At 33.3% G+C, this 21144-nt stretch overlaps 1 protein-coding gene across 1 annotated transcript in view; it reads right to left on the bottom strand.

Moving 5' to 3' along the window:
• The window catches only part of Ppp1r3a (protein phosphatase 1 regulatory subunit 3A), a 36666-nt gene that overhangs the window by 5809 nt on the left and 9713 nt on the right, over nucleotides 1–21144 (bottom strand). Inside the window, exons 2-3 of the mRNA XM_004865273.3 lie at nucleotides 616–674; nucleotides 405–529 (exon numbers count right to left, since the gene is read on the bottom strand). Of these exons, the coding sequence (XP_004865330.2) occupies nucleotides 405–529; nucleotides 616–674 (184 nt within the window). The remainder of the gene's footprint in view (nucleotides 1–404; nucleotides 530–615; nucleotides 675–21144) is intronic.

Here is a 21144-nt window from a genome sequence, read left to right as displayed (position 1 = left end):
ATATAAGTATTATAGACTTGTAGAGTTGGACAGGACCCAAACAATGATCTGTCCAGCCCTCTCATTTTACACATGAGTTTATGCTAAGTGTACACTTGTCACAAAGATTAGAAATGCACCTCAGGATAGTGTTACCTCTCCTACAATTCCCGCAAGCTATTGTTCAAAGTTGTAGGTAAAGAGATAAGAAATGAATGTCGTTAATTTACCACTGCAGAGACCAGAAGCAACATACTAAAATCAAAGTGCATTGTTGATCAAGCTAGAGTTGCAAGGGCAGAATAGGCTGTGCTTTCATATTTGCAAATTATATTAGTTAAAGCTATTGAAAGGCAGGCATTGCAGCACCTTTGAAGCATAAATGGATTCATCTTCACTAATGCCGGGGCAACCAGAACACTTACCATCAAGTCTAATTCTTTTTCATTATGTTCATCCTGTTCACTGTTTACATCTTTTACATTTTGATTACTTGATTCCAAGTCTTCCTCGTCCTCATGAAAGCAAATGATTGTTGGGATATCGGTGTCTGAAAAGTTAATATAATTGTACCTTTGTAAGATTGTTACAATTGTAGACTTTAATAAAATAATGTTTTTAAAAATTAAATATTACCTGTAAACTTTGATTCCCTAAAGTTATTCTCTTCTGATGTAATTGATGATTCTTCTTTACTGTTAAAATTAAAACAAAGTGATTTACATTCATTCTGACGCTACATCTTCCAAGTATTTTTATATAGGGGGAAATTAAAATCAATAGCAATCCAAATAAATATTATATAAATTTTAATATTTTCTGTATTTTTAAGTAAAGTTAATGGTTCAGAATGATGCAAGAGTAAACATTGGCTGTAGAAAAATTATTAAATAATTCACACATGCATATTTCTAAGTAAGATTATGTTGTTCATATAAAACTTATATGACCAAAATAAAAATATATAAATGTAGATTATTCCATCAGTCATCAGTTTAATCTTTGCAAGTGAAAACATTTTTCACTTGGTTTACATGATAAAATTGTATGAAATGATATTCCACTTGTGTCATTTTAAACATTTCAAATATTTTTATATATTACTTAAATCTTTTTATTTGAAAACATATAACATTAACTCTCCAAAAGGGAGAGGCCATTGTACAAGCTAACTTAAAATTGAAAAGCAGCTAAATTTATACTCAAAATATTTTATATGGCTATTGCCACTAGCCAACTTTATAACCAGGATTTCAATCATATACACATATGCAAGCATATGTCTTCTTTTTAAAAAATTATTCAGGTTACATCTCCTTTTCTAGTATATTTTGTATACTGATTAGAAAAAAGTAAATACTTATTTCTTTCAAATATAATCTGTAAGTGAATTTGAGGGATCATCAGAATTTAAACTTTTTCCATGACAGTAGGATTGGTACTGTTAATAAAAACACCTACTTTGTGTAGCTATATTATACATCAATTTATTTTCTTGAACTGTCTCAGCTGATTTTTCATCTAATGACTTTTCTACAATGAAAAAAACATGAAAAATTGGCAATGGCTGATAAATAAAAATACAGCCTATTTTTCATTGCACAAGGAATTCTGATACAAATTACAGGAAGGTTGATTTTATTTTAACAAATTATAAGAAAACGGAAAATTCTTCCATTCTGACTATGTAAGTGTATATTTTTGTGTATATTTATGATGTGTTATTTGACTTTTACTAAATTCATTTAACATTCCAGTTGGACCCAAATCAAAAAGTTATAATTCTATGAAAAAAAATTGCATTAAAAAACTATACTTCACATAATTGATACAAACTTAATCTACAAATTTATATTCTTTGATGAGGTCTATGATTATGGAAAGATTTATTTTAATGGAATCCAACTGCAAGCTTGACCCAATTTTCCTTCTCCTAGTACATAATATCTATGTGTTTAAAAATATAAAAACTACAAAACAGCTTTTAATTGTTCCTCTTTCTTCTTTCCCATAACAATGCTAAAATCTCCTTTGTGGAAGAACTTTAATGGCCATTCAAGATTTTTGGTTTTTTAATCTAAAAGAAATATTATTGTTCTTCTAATTCAAATTTTTAAAACATTTTAATTTTTAAGAAATTATTGAATTAAAAGGAAAAGAATCTACTTTTTACACTCATTTGGGGACAAATGATTAGGGATCCAAATATGCTTTATTTTGGTAGTGTCTTATGAAAACATGCAATTATGAAAATAAAGGGGAAAAATTTTACATTCTGGGTATGAACAAGGAGAAAGAGTAGAAACAAATGAGATTTAAATACTATATCAGATATTTATGTAAAATACTAATAGAAAATCCTTAAAGGAAAAGGAGTACAAATATATCACCAAATATTAAAGAAGAGAAAATTTAATGAATATACCATGTTCATAGATAGGAAGAAATATTATGAAGATATTAGTTCTGCTCTAAATTAATGTATATATTCAATTCAACTCTAATCAAAACTAAAAAACATTTTTTTCACAGAGTTTGAAAATATGACCCTAAAGAGAATAATAAGGGCTAATGATCAGTAGAATATTTCGCAAACAACAGAAAGGGAGAAGGAACCTGCCTTGGCTGGTTTCAAGAATTCTTTTGAATAGTTATCACTAAAATAGTGTTAAACTGGTAAATGGAAAGATAAGCTGACTACTGAAACTGTAGTAATTGCTTAGTAACAATGAACCACATACGTAACAACGTACACCTTTGGTGTACAGCAAATACGGCATGTCAAAAATAAATGTTATTGAATAAATGCACAACATTCTTTCTTTCCCTCCCTTTTCCTTTCTACCCCTTGGCAACATTATCATGACATTTCTCTTCTTTATCCATTAAAATTTAATTTCAAAAATTTTTCTAGTATTTTAGAGCACATAGATTTTTTTACACCTCCTAAAGATTAAATTATTCTTCCATGGTTTAGGATAATACTTTTAATTCTGCGATCAAGTAAACACAATTTTTATTATTATAAATTTATAAATTAAAAATCATTTTGTGGAGCAATAGTTCACTGCACCATAAATTATATAATGTGGTTACCTATATTATTTAATCATAAGAAGGTCATCCATTCTTCTAATAGATACTTTGCATACTGCTATGCACCATGAACTATAATAAACACTGGAAAATCAAAGATGAATAACCTTTAGGGTCTTATTTCAAGAAAGTTAAAATGTAATGACAGTAATAGATATATTCACAGGGCCATTATAATTATTACAGTTAAGTAATATATGTTATCATATGCAATGAGATATGATAGAGGTTTTTTTGGAGCTAAGAAGAGAGGACAGAAATGAGGCAGCTGTCAAGAGAATCAAAGTTTTCACTAAAGAAATAACATTCTAATTTAGTTTTGGGAATCAGTGAGATATTCCCAATTAGAAAACAGTGATGATACAGTCTAGGCAGATTAAAGAATAGATACTTAATGATGAAAGTACAGAGAAAAAGACACATCTAAGAACAAGATGTAAGATATTCAGAGGGTTTGGATATATTTGGAGGAAGAACATAAAGGACTGAACTGGAGTTGTTTGAGGCAAACTGTAAAGGGTTTAGAAAGCCAGACAAAATGGGGTTGAACTACTTGTGTACTTTTTAACTAGTAGAGTGGAGGTGGGAAGGGTAAATGAAAGAGAGAGAGCAAGGTAGAGAGAGAGAGAGACAGACAGACAGACAAAGACAGAGACAGAAAGAGGGAGAGAGAGAGAGGAGAGAAAAAGGAGAGAGAAGGAAGGGAGAATGACTAGGAGAAGGAGAAGGAGGGAGTGCAAAGTTTCCTTTTAGACACCTATCTCTGGAAGGAATACAAAGGAAAGGCTGATGGGCCACAATGAAGCAGAGAAACCAGTTAAGAGTCTAGTCTTCAGTCACAAAATGATGAAGGTTAAGAATGATGGTAAGATAATGAAAAATAAAATCCTGTCATTTTTAGAAAAATAGAACTGAAGATCATCATATAAAGCAAAATATATTGCACATTTTCTTTCATACATGTAATCTAAAAATCTTAGAAAACAAGAGGCCACAGGAAAGTAAAGGGAGACTATTAGAAGATAGAAAGGGGTTCAAAGAAAGGGACAGAAAAGGGGAAAGCAGATAAGAGGAGAAGGTGAAAGTATTTGAAGTCCATTGTATACATGTGCAACTAAACCTAAACAAAACCCACTTTTCTGCATAGCTAGTCTGCAGTAATAAAATGAAGCATAAATTTTTTTTGTAAAGAATGAAGATAAGAGGAAAAATAAAAGGAGCAAATTTGAGCTATAACTTTTGAGATAGCATCAGTATGACTTGTTAATTTCCTATAGACTTTTTAAATGCCTTTCTTTGCCTAACTTTGTGTGCATTCCTGAGAATTAGAAGTCTGCAGTGTTTCCCCTTCCAAGACTTAAGTTGGGGACAGTTAAGTCCAGTGATTAAATTAGATTTAGCCATTGTCTTGGTCACTTTCCTAGTCGCTAGGACAATATACTCAACAACTGCAACTTAAAGGAGGACAGGTTCATTTCGGCTCATGGTTCAGAAGTTACAGTTCATGTTCAGCAGGCTTACACACAGAAAACTCATGGCAGAAAGGCTAGGGCTGATGAAAGCTGCTTGAGTCATGGGAGACCAGAAGCAGAAAGAGAAGGAGGAAGGTGGAATGGAGACACCCCCTCCTAGGTCATGTTTACAGCAAACCTCCTCCTCTAAGCAGACCCTACCTCCTAACAGCAGATCAGCTATGGACCAGGCCCTCACATGGCCCAATCTTCTACCAAAATCCTAGCTAATGAGCACGTGAAGTTCTTGGCGATGTCTAGTTGTAAACTAAACAGCCCTTCTACACAAATGAATTTCTCAGGAAATGGAAATCAAGCTCCTATAGAAACTTCAAATATCTCAATTGTTCAAGAGCCCATGATACCTTGTCCCTCTTTTACTTTAGCTCTCAAATGTAATATCAGTTCCAAGATTTGCCTTTCATATCAGAAATATTGACTCTACCTCTGTGAATTTTAAAATGAACCTGTGCATGGAGATGAGGAGAGGGAATAGAGAATGATGACACTGAAAAACTCCTAAAATTATTTTTATGAGAGGCCAGATTTACAAACTCCTGATATGTACAACAATATATCTCAGTACAATATGTCCATTGAATTTAGCTGTACAGAATGCCCCTCCCTACCTGTCAGGTATTTTGGAAATTCACTCCTTTGGATGGATTTTGGTATCAAACCTAGTTTTTACATGTCTTTCATGGTTTTGCAGCATGCTTTGCCATTATTTGGACAATACTTAGGGTGAAAGAGAAATTTAAAATGATCCAGAGATTCACCCCCCTCCTTTTGGTGGGGCGGGTACTAGGATAGATCCAGGGCCTTCACAGGGATACAGAATCTCACAAAGTTGCTACTTTACCCAACTTGGGTTTGAACTTGGAATCCTCTTGCATCTGCTCCCAAAAGCGTTGGGGTTGCTGGCATGCACCACCACATCTAGCTTTGAGAATTAAAAAGCTGGAGCTACCATTACTTGACATTGGGAATTTAGGGAAGCATCGGTGAAAGAAATGACTTTTACTGGAAATGAGTTTTACTGAAGGAAATATGTTAGGTTCAGGAGATTTGACCAAAAAAGATACAAAAACTATTGCTTTTTGAAATAATAATATTTATTATGTTTAATTTTTCCTTTATCTCTCATGATATTAGGCTTGCACCATCTGTACAATTTGAGATAAATGTATTCCTATTTAAAGAAATGGGACATAACAGTGAAAAGTTTATGTGATAACCTAGAGTACATGTAACAACAATTTACCCAGCAGCACATTTGTTTATATACTATAAACTGTGTCACTCTGGCAGTTGTCATTTCAACCAGGTGAGTCTTGTGCTGAATTAATTTGGTAACATTGTCGTTTTTGTGTTTCCTGTCATATTATCTATAAAAATTAACAAAAATATGCAATTTTTGGTCAACTTGTATCTAAATAATTGAACTGATAAGTGTTAAATAAATATGTGTTGATCATAGCAAGCAGTGAATAGTTTGCAGCCTGTATTTAAGCTTATAAAGTTTAATTTTATAGTTACCCTTATTTATTCATTCAATATCATTAAACAAATATTTTACTTAGTACCCTAAATTTCCAAACATTGCACTAGATCACCACAATAAACAAGACAGAGTCCCTACCCTTAAAGGGCTCACAAGCTAAAGGCAAGGCTGAACAAATGAAAAAATGAAATGGTAAGCCCAGAGGATAATAAGTAAGTGTGTGAAGCATGTGTTCAGGGAGGGACAGAGTGGGGTAGCCAGAGCTTCCAGAAGGACATAGCCTTCAAGTTGAAGCCTGAACAAAAGTAGCATTACCTAAAGAGAACAAGAGCACCAGTTCCAAGTTTAAGGTATTATATGCTAATGGATTACCAGTAAAAAAGTATTAAATATGTCAATCCAAGATACAATTTAGAAAAAAAAGGACAGATGAAAAACCAGAGCACCAAATGGTGAAAAACCAGGACACTCCAGAAGCACAAACTGAAGTCCAACAAGCGCCTCTTAAAATTAGAGTTCGTAGACCTTCTGTGTGAAAATGATTTGGTACTCCTTACAAATCCTCCTTTAGAGCCAAAAACTGGATCTACTGAATTACTATCATTTGAGTGGAGAGTGGGAATCTGCATTTTTACTTGAAACCTCTGAGTTAGGTGAGGTGCCTTAGTGTTTGGTCTAATTGCAGTTATAAAAGGGCTGCAGATTAAGTGAGGTAAGTCAGATATAGAAAGTTAAATTTCACATAGGTTCTCTTGTCTGAGAAATTTAAAATATAAATAAACGAATGAATAAAGCACACTGATACTCCAGTTGCTTGCAACTAGAATCCTGCATCAAATTCTGCAACCAGAATCATGGAAAGAATTAAGTTTGTGAACTGAGGTACCACATAAAGGAGAGATGACAATAAACATGAAGACAGGCTCTAAGAGATAGAGAAGTGGCCAGAGACAGGGGAAGTTAAGGGAGAGGGGAGTAAAGGGATTGAAAATCATCAAGATAAGTTATATGTATGTACAGATTCCCCCAAGCAAACAGCATTATTCTGAGTTGGGAATATAAACTAATAAAATAAAAAAATTAAGACAGAATTAAAAATGGAAACTATAAGCAGATTCTTAAGACCATAGGAACATGATGCAGGAAGCACCTCATCATATCTAGTGCTTTTCAGCAAGGCATACTCCATTATGCTAAGAAAAGTGCAGCTCTATAATCAAAAGAAAATAATTGTGTACATATTTCACGTGTACCCAAAGAAAAAAGAAACACATTGAAGAATAGTCTAATCTTATGTGCCTTGCAGAATAAAATAATAAGGCACTGATAGGGAAGGAGTTAAAACAACAAATTAATAAGCAAATGCACAATAATTTGTTTTGAGTCCGTTGTTAATTATTAAAAATTCAAGAGTCACAGACTTTTTACCTTTAAATCATATGTAATATACAGAAAGTTTGTTTCACATTTTAGTCAAATTCCTCTAATTCATAAAAGACTTTGATCTGTAACAGACCGCACGCTTGGATAGTTTCACCCATCATTTTATAGGAAAAAGTACTAATAATGTGGGAAAAATTACACGTGCTCAGTAGTGGCAAAACTATAGAACCAAGTGTTTCAGTCCACATGCCAACATGCTTTTTATAGAGGGTAAACTCATAGTGAAAAAGTGCACAAAGACCTGCATGCACATCTGTCTTTCCTTTTATTGAACATTTACTAAGTAAATTGCTGAGCACGTGACCACAAACCAGATACTTAACCTCTCTGTGCTCCATATTTCTCCAAAATATTGCTTACTCCATACACAGAGTAATTATTCAGCATAATTTTCAACACGTGAAGCTGTTTAATAAGTTTATTATTATTGTTAGCAAATACCTCACTGAGTTTTTATCTTAGAAGCCAAATCCCATCTTTTCCTTTTACTTAGAATTTTCTAAACTTTTAATATTTACCAGATTCTCTCATATCTTTAGTTTAAGCTTCTTTAACAGTAAAACTTGCAATCCATGATAACATATATATATATATATATATACATAGACTTTTAAAATACATCCTTACTATTAGAAGATCAGACTCCAAAGATAAATAAGCAGATTTTCAGTAAAAGCAAGTCTTTATTTAAAGTAACTTCTTCAAATATGGTGTGCACTGGAATACTAATTTTCTCCTTCTTTTATTACTCACCTAATTTATTCAGTGTCAGGATTTGGGCACCATGTTAATATTATTATAATTTCTGGGTATATTGTACTTCCACATTTGGAGTTATGGTTAACTTATCCAAGTGTAGCAGTTTTTATTAAAATTAATAAAATGGTTTTTCCTAAAGTCCTGTAAAACCATTGTGTTAAAACCCCACATGCTTCTTAAAATATGAGTAAAATCATTCAGAGGCCTATTCCACAAAATCTGTCTCATAATTACCCAACCTGTTAAGACTAATGGTGATATTAGGTTATAAGCAGCAAAACATAACTCTGTTCCAAAACGAATCAAAATACTGGCATGAGAAAGGTCATTTTCCAACTGAATCATGTATGCTGTGTTTATGTGTCTTTAATACTCTGCCTGATGCTTCAGAACTGTCTAAAGGGGACCAACCTTGAAATTCTTGGGCACTACATCTCACTGTATAATATACAGCTAAAAAGTAAATGTTAAACTACTCCAGAAATTCAGATTGTTCCTCTTTCTTAAATATGTGGTCTCATTTCATTTCCTTTACCTTCTTTTTGCAAAGACACTTAAGTACATTGTATCAGCATTGGCTCTAAGCAGATGCATACAAATATATGAAAAGATTTGCTTAGGGTAAAAATATTACATATTATGCACTATTTCTTTACATAATATTATGTTGATATTTTCCTAAAATGGACTTTCTTGCACCCTGACATTTTGTATCCACTTATTATAGGAGGAAGAAAGAAAACAAACACTAGTGCATAATGAGAGATAAAGTTCATAATACATTAACCAACAACTACAGCTTAATATCTTTTCCTTTGGTATCATACCAGTAGTCTTCTCTTGATCAAAAGTAAAAATGAAAAAAGAATAAAAATATTTGACCAAAAGACAGATAATTGAGATAAATGTTTAATTGTGAACAGAAGTATCTAAGAAAAAAATGTAAAGGCATCATGCAGAAAGAATTTAGGATGAAAAGATGCATTAAATTCAATCCCTTGATGATAATGCTAGAGAGGAAAACAAAATGAATACAGTTCTGAATTATTCACAGCCATTGAAAAAAGCAAAATATAATCTCCAGGGGAAAAATCAGAATTTTAAAAATGACTTTCGATTCCCTTAATATGCTGATTCTGTGTTCTAATGACTGACAAATTAAGGGGCATTGTTTTCTGTGGGCATCACATTCTTGAAAGTGAAGGCTCTCACATAGATCAGGGATAACAAATACAGTTCCCTCATGCTGCCCTCCCTCTGCAGCAACTACAGGCACACTGATGATGGAAGGAGGGCTTCCTTGCAAAGACCAGGCTGAGATCCATGACTCTAACACAGCTAGAAAGTCATTCCCCACTGACCCTTTTACTGCTCAAAATAGAAGCAGTTTGCTCATGTCAGTTTTGATATTAAATTACAAAATTTCCAGTTTTGGAACTCTACATTTATATAACCAGCAGTAGTACATAGTGAATACAATTTTAAAATACTTAATTTAAAAATTCCTTAATTATTTTTTTCAAAAGTCACAAGTACTGGCATAAGCAGTAGAAATCTAATGTTGCAATACTGTCAAAGGGAAGTGTTCAGTTAAATCATATCAATTCATATTTAATGCAGGAATCTGACCTGCACAATTAATGAGCCAGTCGTACAACTTCTACTACATACCATGAAATGATTTAGTTCCATGTTATTTTATTTATGTCCAAGCAAAATTTCTTCAAATATTGGAGCAGTACCCATATCTACAACTCATTATCATTAACAAATGTATTGGAATAACAAATGTATTGGATAATAAATGTATATATCATATGTCCTATACTTCTTGTTAATATAAGAAATTTCCATAAAGAAACAAGTGAAAGACATAATCTTGTTGGAGAAATATTTGTTACATCTCTTTCCCAAGGGTTCTTTTTCTTTTTTCTTTTTTTTTCTTTTTTTTTTTTTTTTTACCGAGAATTACAAGTCTAAATCTGCTTTGTCATGTCAAACTGGTGGGTGCGAGTTTTCCTTGTTCACCCCAGAGGAGTCAAGGAGAAAAGGTGCTTACATTTTATTCTCTCACTGAATCAAGCATTGTGCACAATTTTGTAGAGATGTGTACTTTCTCCAGAAACACTAAATTGCTACAATCTGGTGCAAAATTAAGTAGAGCCTTGGAACCCCAAGTAAGAACCAAAAAAATTTATAATTTTCTTTGGGATAAGATATAATGACAAGGGAGCTGGGGATTTAGCTCAGTGGTTTCACTGCCTGCCTCACAAGCGCAAGGTCCCAAGTTCAATCCCTGGTACCAAAACAAAACAAACAAACAAATAAAAAAATAACGACAAGCAGAATTCAAGAATTTTAAGTGGGAAAAGACATGATAGTCTTGGTTTAAAGGACTTTTCTACCACAACCTTCAGTTATATTTTAGGGTTAGAAATGCAAATGTTTTGAAATAAAAGACACTGGAACACTTATAGAATATGTGTCAGAGAGATAGCAGAGAAAAATCCTTAAACTTATTAACCTAAGCCCTTATTTTATCCCCATTCTTAAAGGAAGCAATTGTCATCCATGGAGTGACAAAAAACTCCTGATTGTCCAGCTGAGAATCTTGCTAATTCAGAAGTCTAACTTGTCAACTATCAGAGTTCCCCACCAAAGTGGCTGCTCAGACTTTATACCACCTCCATCTTTGAGAAATTTTCAGAGTATTTCCATGTGTATTTCCCCCCTAAGGTTTAATAAATTTAAAGCATCATTTTCTTAATAACAATAATATTAGTTTATTCATGGTTGTTGAAAAGTCATTTTCAAAATCAAAATCACTGAACCAGTTAACTGCAGTTAAAGAAAACCTGTATAAACATGATTTCTCTCTGAAAACTACAGTAACATCTGCTTTGTTTGGCTTATTAAACACTGAGTTCTGACATCCAAGCTCCACAGCCCTTGAATTATATATCATTTTGAAAATCTTTTAAAGTAAAGATAGTCTGATGTTCAAGCTGATATTCCCAGTATATGTTTGCAAAGATTCACAGATGAACATGAGAATTCCAGACTTTGACATCAAATCATTCAGAAGTGCCACCTCTCAGGACAGAACATCCTTTGCAAAACTGCAGGTGGTAATTGTGAAGCCAGAACATTAAATTGGAGACACTCACCTCAGCATCTGTGTCCTCTGTGCTTCCGCATGATGGTGATGCTATCATGTGATTGTTCATTTTTATGGAGAATACAGTACCAAATTGCTCCAACTTCATCCCCCAACCCCCAGCTTCTGTCCCATTCCTGGCCTTGACAAAGAATTTCATACATGTACCAATGTGCCTCCCTTTATCTTCAAAGTATAACAGGTAAGTTTTATTAAATTATTATTTAATGAAAGAATTGAAAGAGCAATTCTTCAGTATTTTTATGGTAGATCATAGAGTCTGTTTGTAAAAAAACACCCAATACCTTCAATATAATGATTAAGAATAATAAGAGTTAAAGCATGCTAAGCAAGTGAGAAATTTTAAGATATTCAGTGCCTTGCTGCAACTATTTTTATTTATATGTTAAATATAAAAGTTATAAAATCTTCTTTTAGATCATGGAATATTTCCATGTTCCCATGCAATCAAATGTATACCTGATGTAGAGGTTAAGCTTCATTGTGGAGCCTGCTAACCATGGACTGAATCTTCTGAAATCATGAGCCTAATTAAACTTTTCTTCTTTTAAATTGTGGATATCAGGTATTGTGACTCAAGGACAGGAAATCTAATAAACCTAATATTTCCTGTGTATTTTAAAGTTTCATTAATTTCTACTTTTAGTTTATTAAGTGTTTGGTAACCTCTATGACATGAAGTCTGCTGCAATTAATTTCCATTTTCAAGAAATTCCATTTCACAAAAATATTTTTAAACTAGTTCTTCTACTTATGTTAATCACACCATAAATTAATATACCAAGGAAAATGAAATAGTGTAAAATGGCCTAGATACCTTGCATTAAAATCCAAATAAGAGGCCTATTATCAAGCTGGGTTTGTTTTTAACTTCATTTGAAAAGTTTTTTAGGCAGACTCAGTAAGTCTTAAAGCATTATTTCTAAATATAATGCTTTTGTGAACTTACACCACACATTAAAATTATCTTAATGCACCTTTTTGTCAATTCTTCATGATAGTATTACAAAAGGGAGAAAAGAATATATTTAAAAAGCAAATGAAAAAGAACTCAATGGAAGCCTATTAAACTACCTGTTGATGAGCATGTAAGAGAGTCATTAATAGGCAGATCATTGACATGATTGGCCATAATGACTCCTCTAGGGAGGTATCAGTCTATTGTGTCAGAGACTAGTTAGGGATTCACTAATGTGAAGACTCCTGACTTCTTAATATGCAAATTAGTAACAAAAAGCAATGAGGCGTATCTTACAAATGTCCATATTTTGTGTTACACTTTCATTGCCAAACCTTCATCCACATCTTTTGTAAACTATTCTCTTTCTTTCACCTTCTGTCATAGATTTCTTCACAAAAGATTTGTATTCATGTGGAATCTACCACTTCACAAAGATCTCCTCCCCTTCAGCCCATGTTCTTTGATTTAAGTCAGGTTTAAATCTACTTGAAGCATATTGACTATATCAGTCAAAATTTAATACAAAATATGATCTTATATTTTTCTCCAATGTCAAATTGATTTTTGGCTCATGACAGAACAAAATTAAGAAATCACTTTTTTAAAAATGATATTCTGAAACATGAATAGTTTCTGAAACATCAATAACTTGAACTGAGGATAGGTGGGGAAAGAGTAGTAGAGTAGAAAAAAATACGAGAACAAAAAAAAAACTCACAAGAGAGACAATATAAGAGGAAAGTGTAAACCAGCTAAGGAGTAAGAGTAAGTATTCACACAATGCAAAGCATTAAGTGAGGAAATGGACTTTAAACATTCAGTGTCCAGCCATGACAATCAATAAATACCAGCTCTTGGTAATGTGTTAGAGTTTGATATTAACGCTGACATAAGTAACAACAGTTTCTATTTAAACAATATGAAAAATGCTACACACTGAAAATTATTCAGTTTTTGAGCTAATATATGATGAACAGGGCAATCAAACATATATTTCTGCAAGGAAATTAGGATCTCTGGAAGAAAAGTGTAAATGTGTTTTCTGAAGTTTATTCATACACTGTGCTATGGAAAATATGCTATAGTATGCGTTTCCATCTAAGATTTTACCTACTGCCTTCACTGTCTTACCACAGTATTAATCTAGCCTAATCAGAAACACAATACAATCTCATATTGTTATTTCTCTACAAAATTGGATAAAAACAGACAGTTCTTAATTTGTAAACTCCATATGCCCTAAACTCTTGCAGGAAGTCTCTACAGAAGTTGATATTTATTTATTATAAAGAATTCATATCCCCATGCACAATTTCTAATATAATTTTTAAATTAACTTTTAGTCCGCATTACCTTGAGGCTATTGTACCTAGATTTTATTTGATTAAAACTCTTTAAATAGGAGGCAATATTACTTTTAACATAGATAAGATTGATAGATTTATCACAAACAGCTAATTACACTTCACATTCTGACTAATGTTAATTTCAATGCTAAATGCACCCAAAAGTTATTTGTCCTGCCTAAGTTCTAGACATGGGTAAATACAAGCAGATGCAGAGATGATGCAACTAAATATATTTTTGGTTTTGGTTTGGGTTTTTTTTGGTACGAGTGATCCAACTCCGGACCTTGAGCTTGCGAGGCAGGAGGCAGAACCACCGAGCTAAATCCCCGGCCCCAGACAACTAACTATGTTGAATCAAGGAAAGAAGTTCAGCTGATCTGGGAAGCTTACAGTACAGATGCGATCACATTTGCTCTCAACCCTACCACTGGAGTAGGTAGAGAAGGTCAGAAGAGGTTCCTCAGTGAGAGAGGTTTTACTCAGCTTAAGATTTTTGTGTCCCTGTTAAATAGAGCAAAGTTCATTACCAGGAAATCCCAAGACGGTGAAATGAGAAAAGCAAAGGCAGACTATGGTTGGAAACTAATACACAACAAGTACAATGTTTAGGGAAAGACGATCTGGAGCCAGATACAGTAGGCAAGGCAACAGGCAGTGGACTGAAGAAGTTGGACCACATATTTAGATTGGTAAAGGTGAAATATACAAGTGCCAAGTTCTGTTTAGATGTAAAGATGAGGACTTTGGCTATACTTTTAACAAGGTAGCATGGGACTCTATAATAGACACTGTGAAGAGCAATGCTTCAAATGTTTTTTTTTTTTTTTGCTTAAATTCTTTTATTGGTACTTTAAATGACTCGATTTTCCAACTGGACATGCTAACTCAGAATAGTGTTGGATAAAATTCAATGTGTATTCATTCAACAGATAACTAAGATGTGCTACTTATTAGGATAGAAGTTAAACCACTAGCATTGGTTTAAGTTGAACAAATTTTGTCTTCATGAAATTTACAATCTAAACAAAAAATAAACACAAATTCTTTAAAATAACAATTGTATGTTTTGGCATTAGGGTAACATGGAGTCCTACAGAAGAAAATCATAATTCATAATCAAGAAATGGAGGTAGCTATAGAAAGCTTTCTAGAGGAGGAAACGTTTTATCTGAAACCTCAAAGCTTAGTATGATTACTCAGAGGAAAATGAAGGACCAGGGAGTATTCCAGGCAGCTAGAATACCATGAGGCATGGTGGTAAGAGAGATTTTATCCAACTCCTGTTCCCAGATTAAAAGATTTAAACAAACACTAGTGTAATTTCTAACAGTTCAAGGACATATACTGAGGATGACCCTGCCTACCCTTACCCGCTCCGGAATTGCTTAAAAGAGAACAAGGCTCCCAAAAGAATTCACTGTTTTTTCTAGCCAAAATCTGAAGATCAGTTCCTGACCAATGCATCTTAGAGCACTTACTGAAAGTGTCAGTCCTTTCTACGCCCTTTTGAGATGTATGTGTATCCCCTAGGACTCAGGAGTGTCTTTCTCAAAGACCTGAAAATCATTTCTTTAAAATACAGTCCTCTAGTCTCCCAGTCTCTGTGGGAGGACAGAATCCTAACTCTGATAATTGCCAAGTAACAGACACAGCTAGCCTAATGGACATTTATGCAGACAGCCTTTTGTAGTTTTTCACTTTCTTTACTCTATCACCCTCTGTGCACTACCCGCAGCTTCTTCATTCTCTGTTGAAAAGTGTCCAGTCACCTGTGCACAAAGCCAAGTCAAGTTCAGTGTGCCCCTGACCTTCCTCCTTATTACAGTACTGTATTTCTCTTTAAAATTCATCCTATCACTTTAGTGTTTTGAAAAAAGTTACTCTGTAGAATCTCACTTCATTGTAAATAGAAATTAACTTTACCATCATGGGTAATGTTCTCCTTTCCTCAAGAAATGTGTCCTTTACTCCAAGTGGTCACGGAGGCAAAATATCTTTAATAAGTCTTTATAAAGTATATCCCTGGACCCTCCAATTCCCACAGCCCTTAATATTGCTCCTAATACCTAAAAATCTTTTATGTCACATTTTCAAAATTGTTATTCCATTTCGATTTATTGATTTTCCTTTGCATAAGTAGCATAATTCTTCTGGTCAATACAGCAAATATTAACAGATGTTCAATATTTTTTAAAATTACAACTCAAAACACCTTTGTTTATGTTCTTTGATTACTCCAGTCATTCTCAAGCCTTGTACACATCAGAATCATCTGTAGAGTTTTAAAAAGGTATCACTGCAACTTGCCACAAACCAATTAAATTAGAATCTTTGCAATGGGGCCTAAATGTGACTGGCTTATATTTCCCTTTTCTCCATGCAGCCAAGTTTGAGAAGCAATAGTCTGCACTGCTATACTACACGGGCTTTTACTATATGACAGAAAGGTTGAAATAAGGTGGGCAAAAATATTCTGCTACTAAAGTTTTTTGAGGGTAGACATAGGGAGGAGAGAAATATATATAAACACATGAGCATTGGTATAAATTGTATATAGAATGCATTTGTGCAACTGTAGCTCTTTAAAACAATTAGTTTTCCTTCATCCTGAGAAGCATATACCTATACAGCTGTGAATTTAAATTTGCTTTTTTATGTAACTGTGAGGAAACCTAGATATTTCTTTAGGGCAAAGATATTAATCATATCTATGTTAACAACTATTAATTATAATAAAATTGACTGCGTTTGTGAAGATTGAGACCTGGGCTGGCTAAATGTTTTCCAGTCATTGTACTGAGTGGCAAGTTGCTCAAACCAGTACTGTAAATGCCAGTGCTACAAATGCTGCCAAGGACACTAGTGAGTTAGGTCCCATAAAAGAAGCAATTAGGATCTTGAAGTTAAAAAAAAGAATAGATAAGGACCAAGATACATCTATTCTTTTTTTACTTCAAGATTCTAATTGTCTCTTTTATGGAATCTAACTCACTAGTAGAATAGGGATGAGGTGACAGTTGTTGAAAAATGCAGAATATGTAATATAAAGGTTCAAGAGCAAATTCAGCAAGAGCAATGCTGATAGTGTATTGCATTGTATGATATATATTTTTTCATATAAAAATACCATAAACATATATATTCTGATCTTTTCTCACATATTGTACATAAATAAAAGCACTTCCGTAACTATACTTATTATCTTACAGAATCACCACTCTTGTTACATAGCTTGTTATTGTATATAGAGTTCATTTTATGGAAATATTTTCTTTTTACAAGTACTGATTTACATAAATGTATCCAATATTCATAGTTCTTATACTCTATATTTAAAATAATCAAGACATTTTAAAAATAATGATAGCTATGTGGATTTAGTGATTTTTGAAGATAACTTTAATGTAGATTTTCTACTTTGAAGAGATTAGCTAAAGCAACTTCACCTTTGCTCAAATAGAATAAGCGGGTTCTTCAGTGGAAAAGGTGAACCAAAATGATAGCAGTTGGGGATCTAAATTAACATCCAGAAAGCAGCCAGAGGAAAAGCAAAAGGATCCCAAAATCATTTGGTGTAAATGACAAATCACCAAATGCAAGTCTTTATCTCTGCTTTTCCTGTACTTTCCCTACCTCTCAGAGACCTGTTAGGCAGGAAATACCCAAGTGGGAAATAAGTCTAGGAATCTACAGGAGACTCAAAGAACATTAAGAGGATGTATTTCTATTAATTTAGGAAAATAGCTGGAAGTTTATATCCCAAATTTATCCTTAAGGAAAGGAAATGGGATGGGCTAAGGTAGGAATGCTGCAAAGAAAATTATGTAATTAAGGGCAAGTTTTACTTTTATTTTCTCCTTTTTACTATTCTTAATAAAAAATAGATTTATAAAAGTAAACTGAACCACCCTGCCACAGACCTCCATGACAGAACTGTCTTCACAGCTAGGCAAATCAGACCATCGTCAGCTGTGTGTAGGACCGTGTGGCAGATCACTGTGGAAAGATCATGGGCAGTAGTGCCAAAACTACTCCAGTCAAGTTCAATCAAAACCCACATTGTCCCTGTACGACTTCAAAAAGTGTTCTCTTTTTGCAGTTGTCACAACGGAGTTAACAATGCCAGCCTAATCTAAATCATGGGGTAGTGAATGAAATGAAATTATAAACAGAAGGCACTTTTTAAACTATGAAAAGAGATTAAACTATGAAAAGAGATTTTTTTTTTTTAGGTTATAACAAGTGAAGTAATTTTATAGATCCATTTTTAGTTACAACTTTTAGAGAACAGGAAGAGTACTCTATAACTTGGCTCCTGATTTTGATCACCTTTCTTGCTTCCTTATCTTTTCCCTGACCTAGTAAGATAGGAATCACTCAGAGATCAGGCCTTTTGTGTTTTCTGCACTTTATGCATTTTATACACTTGGTTATGCTCTTCATTCTTATGGTTTCACATATCACTTACAAGCTGACAACTCCTAAATTTACATCTATACCCAGAACTTTATCCCCAAATCCAGATTTGTGTATGTAAGTTCCCAGTCCACTTCTCCACTTGGATATTGCACAGGTGCAAAACTGAGCTCATGTTCTCCCCATCCCCAACTCTATCTTGTTTTTCTCATGACATTTTATAGACAATTCATTCGTCCTGGAGCTCAGCTGCAATCTTGGACTACTCTTTCTCAGATCTCAGCCAACTAGAATATTCTTTCCATTCTCACTACCTCACTGCCCCATCAAAATCAAAGTCATGTCATTGCTTCCTGAATTACTGAAATAGCTTCCAAACTGTTCTGCTTCTACTTTATTCTTACAATCTATTCCCTTATAGCAGATAGCATTATCTTTTTGAAAATAAAAGTTTGTCAATTTTAGGCATAAAATTCTTTCCTGACCTCTTTAATTCACCTTCAGAGAAACAGGTAAGGACTTGCAGTGCACCATAATGCTATCCATGATTGGCTCTGTGCGATCTCTCTGTTTTCAGCTTCTCTTCTGCTTACATCCACTCACTTTGATGCACCCATGATATCTTCCTTGCTGCTCCTGAAACACTTCTGTTGGGTTTCTCTTCAGAGTCTTTGCACTGCCTGTTTCCTTAATCATAAAGTCTCTTCACCCATAGATCTTTATGGCTAAATCTCTTCAAGTCCCTGCTCAGTTATCACCTTTCAACAAGTATATTCTTCATTGAAGGAAGTAAAGGAAAAATACTAATTGACTTAGGATTCTCTACCTTTTACTTTTCCAGTGGCACTTATATTCTTCTAACATAATACACTTATACTTTTGTTTGTTATTTATTACTATTTTTCTTTCCATTGAAATTCTACTACATGAGGACAGGGGTTGTCATTTTTCCACTGATATATCAACAGTGCTCAGAATAATACCCAGAACACAATATACATTTAGCAAATATTTGTTGACTGAATGAAAATCCTTTAATTCATTTCCTGTAGGTGGATATATACACACACATATATGTGAATATATTACTTTTTATCAATTTGAAAGCTGAAAAGCATAGTAAGAGCTTTGCTACTGGTATTTTGATAATATTTTTCTTTAACCAAGATCCATGATTTCTCAACCTTGGGGTTATTAATATGATGGAAGAAACCATAGTAGAGTAATTGGTGTGTCCCCCCAAGAGAATAAAGACTGGACTACTAGGACTGATATTTCTTATTAAGTTCAAATATTAACTTTAGAATCTAACAAAATATTTGTGTCAAAACTAATTTAACAGGAAATTTCCCCTCAGTATGAATATGGTAATAAGATGAATCAACCATGAAAAAGGTATAGATGTATCTAAAACTAGGTATAGGGCCGGGGCTCTAGCTCAGTGGTTCTGCCACCTGCCGCGCAAGCGCAAAGTCCTGAGTTCGATCCCCGGTACCAAAAAAATAATTAAAAAATAAAAAAATAAATAAAACTAGGTATAATAGATATCTATTTCCATGATAGGTACTTTCTTGTTTATGTTAAAAATTACCTATAACAGAATTTAATAATTAATATCAATCAGGAGGAAAGAATGTTTTAAATATATCAACATAGGTCAAAAAACTAGTAAAAAGTAGTTATGAACATAGAAAAGATCATTTCATCCATAATGTGTCATAAGTATTGATGGTGTTCATCAATACAATGAGCAGTTTTTCAAGTCAATGAGCACCACAGAACATCATTAATGAAAAACATCTTACTAAACATTTACGGATAAAAATTCCCTTAATAAATAATTATCTGGATTACCCTTTCCTCTCCATTCCAACTTTTTTCTTGACCATAGAGATTAAAGCACAAAATTTTCAGCCCAGTAAGACCAGAAAATTCTTTTTTAACCTTCTTTTACTATTTTAACCTATGTAATTTCATTCAAGCAGTCTGATTATTAAAATCTATTAACTTACATTTTTGCTACATCTCTGCATCTTTACTGTACATATATATTCCTTTGCTCATCTCTGCCTACATAAATTTTACTATTTAAAAGTGAACTTCAGGGCCAGGGATTTAGCTCAGTGGTTCTGCCACCTGCCTGGCAAGCACAGAGTCCCAAGTTCCATCTCTGGTAGCAAAAAAAAAAAAAGAAAGAAAGAAAGAAAGAAAAAGTGAAGTTCAGCTCTTATGTAGTGCTTTTCTTAACTGAAGTAGTTTGCAGTTTAATAATTTATCTCACACCTACTGCTCTATATTGTCTTTGATTCCTTCTGTATCTCATTTGATTTGGCATATAGTATATTGACAGCTAACTTCTCTAGTACACAAATATTAACCCCTAACCAAATCTGCGCTTTGTCCTTGAATATAGGAGCTACCTAGAAGAGTTCTTGGTGAAATAAGGACTGCATAAATTCTTTATGAATAATTGGTTTATGGCTCCATAGCTCAGAGCAGTAAGGAATTGCAGACCTTAAATCATAAACTCAGATTCTCCTATTATATATTTCCTGGACTTCAGTAAGTAAATTCAATTTGCTTAAATATTTTTCTATATGAAATCAGACTGGCCTTGCTTACTACAATGACATATGTGACACTTTAAGCTCATATGAATAAAAATTTCTAAATTTATAAAAACAAGCTTACATATTAATGCACTAAAATACTATAAAACAAATTGTCGGTAGGCTAGAGTTCATTATACATGAGGTGAGATTTCTACTTGCTTTTGTAGCCAACTTGTAGTAAATGTTACAGATTTAAGATACAAAACTAAAGGACTAATATAAGTATATTAGTAAAAGCTTTCTTTGAAAATAGCCCTAGTATTGACTGAAGTGCTTTACAGTAAAATTAATTTTAGATTGTCACAAAGAAATAAAACTAGGTCTTAAAATAAAAAA

This window comes from Heterocephalus glaber, unplaced genomic scaffold, assembly GCF_053883595.1.
Source record: "Heterocephalus glaber isolate CG9 unplaced genomic scaffold, H.glaber_assembly_v1.0 deba00000546, whole genome shotgun sequence".
In the NCBI taxonomy this organism is placed as follows: Eukaryota; Metazoa; Chordata; class Mammalia; order Rodentia; family Bathyergidae; genus Heterocephalus; species Heterocephalus glaber.
The sequence above is the reverse complement of the archived record's forward strand: the minus strand, read 5'-3'. Positions and strand labels throughout refer to the sequence as shown.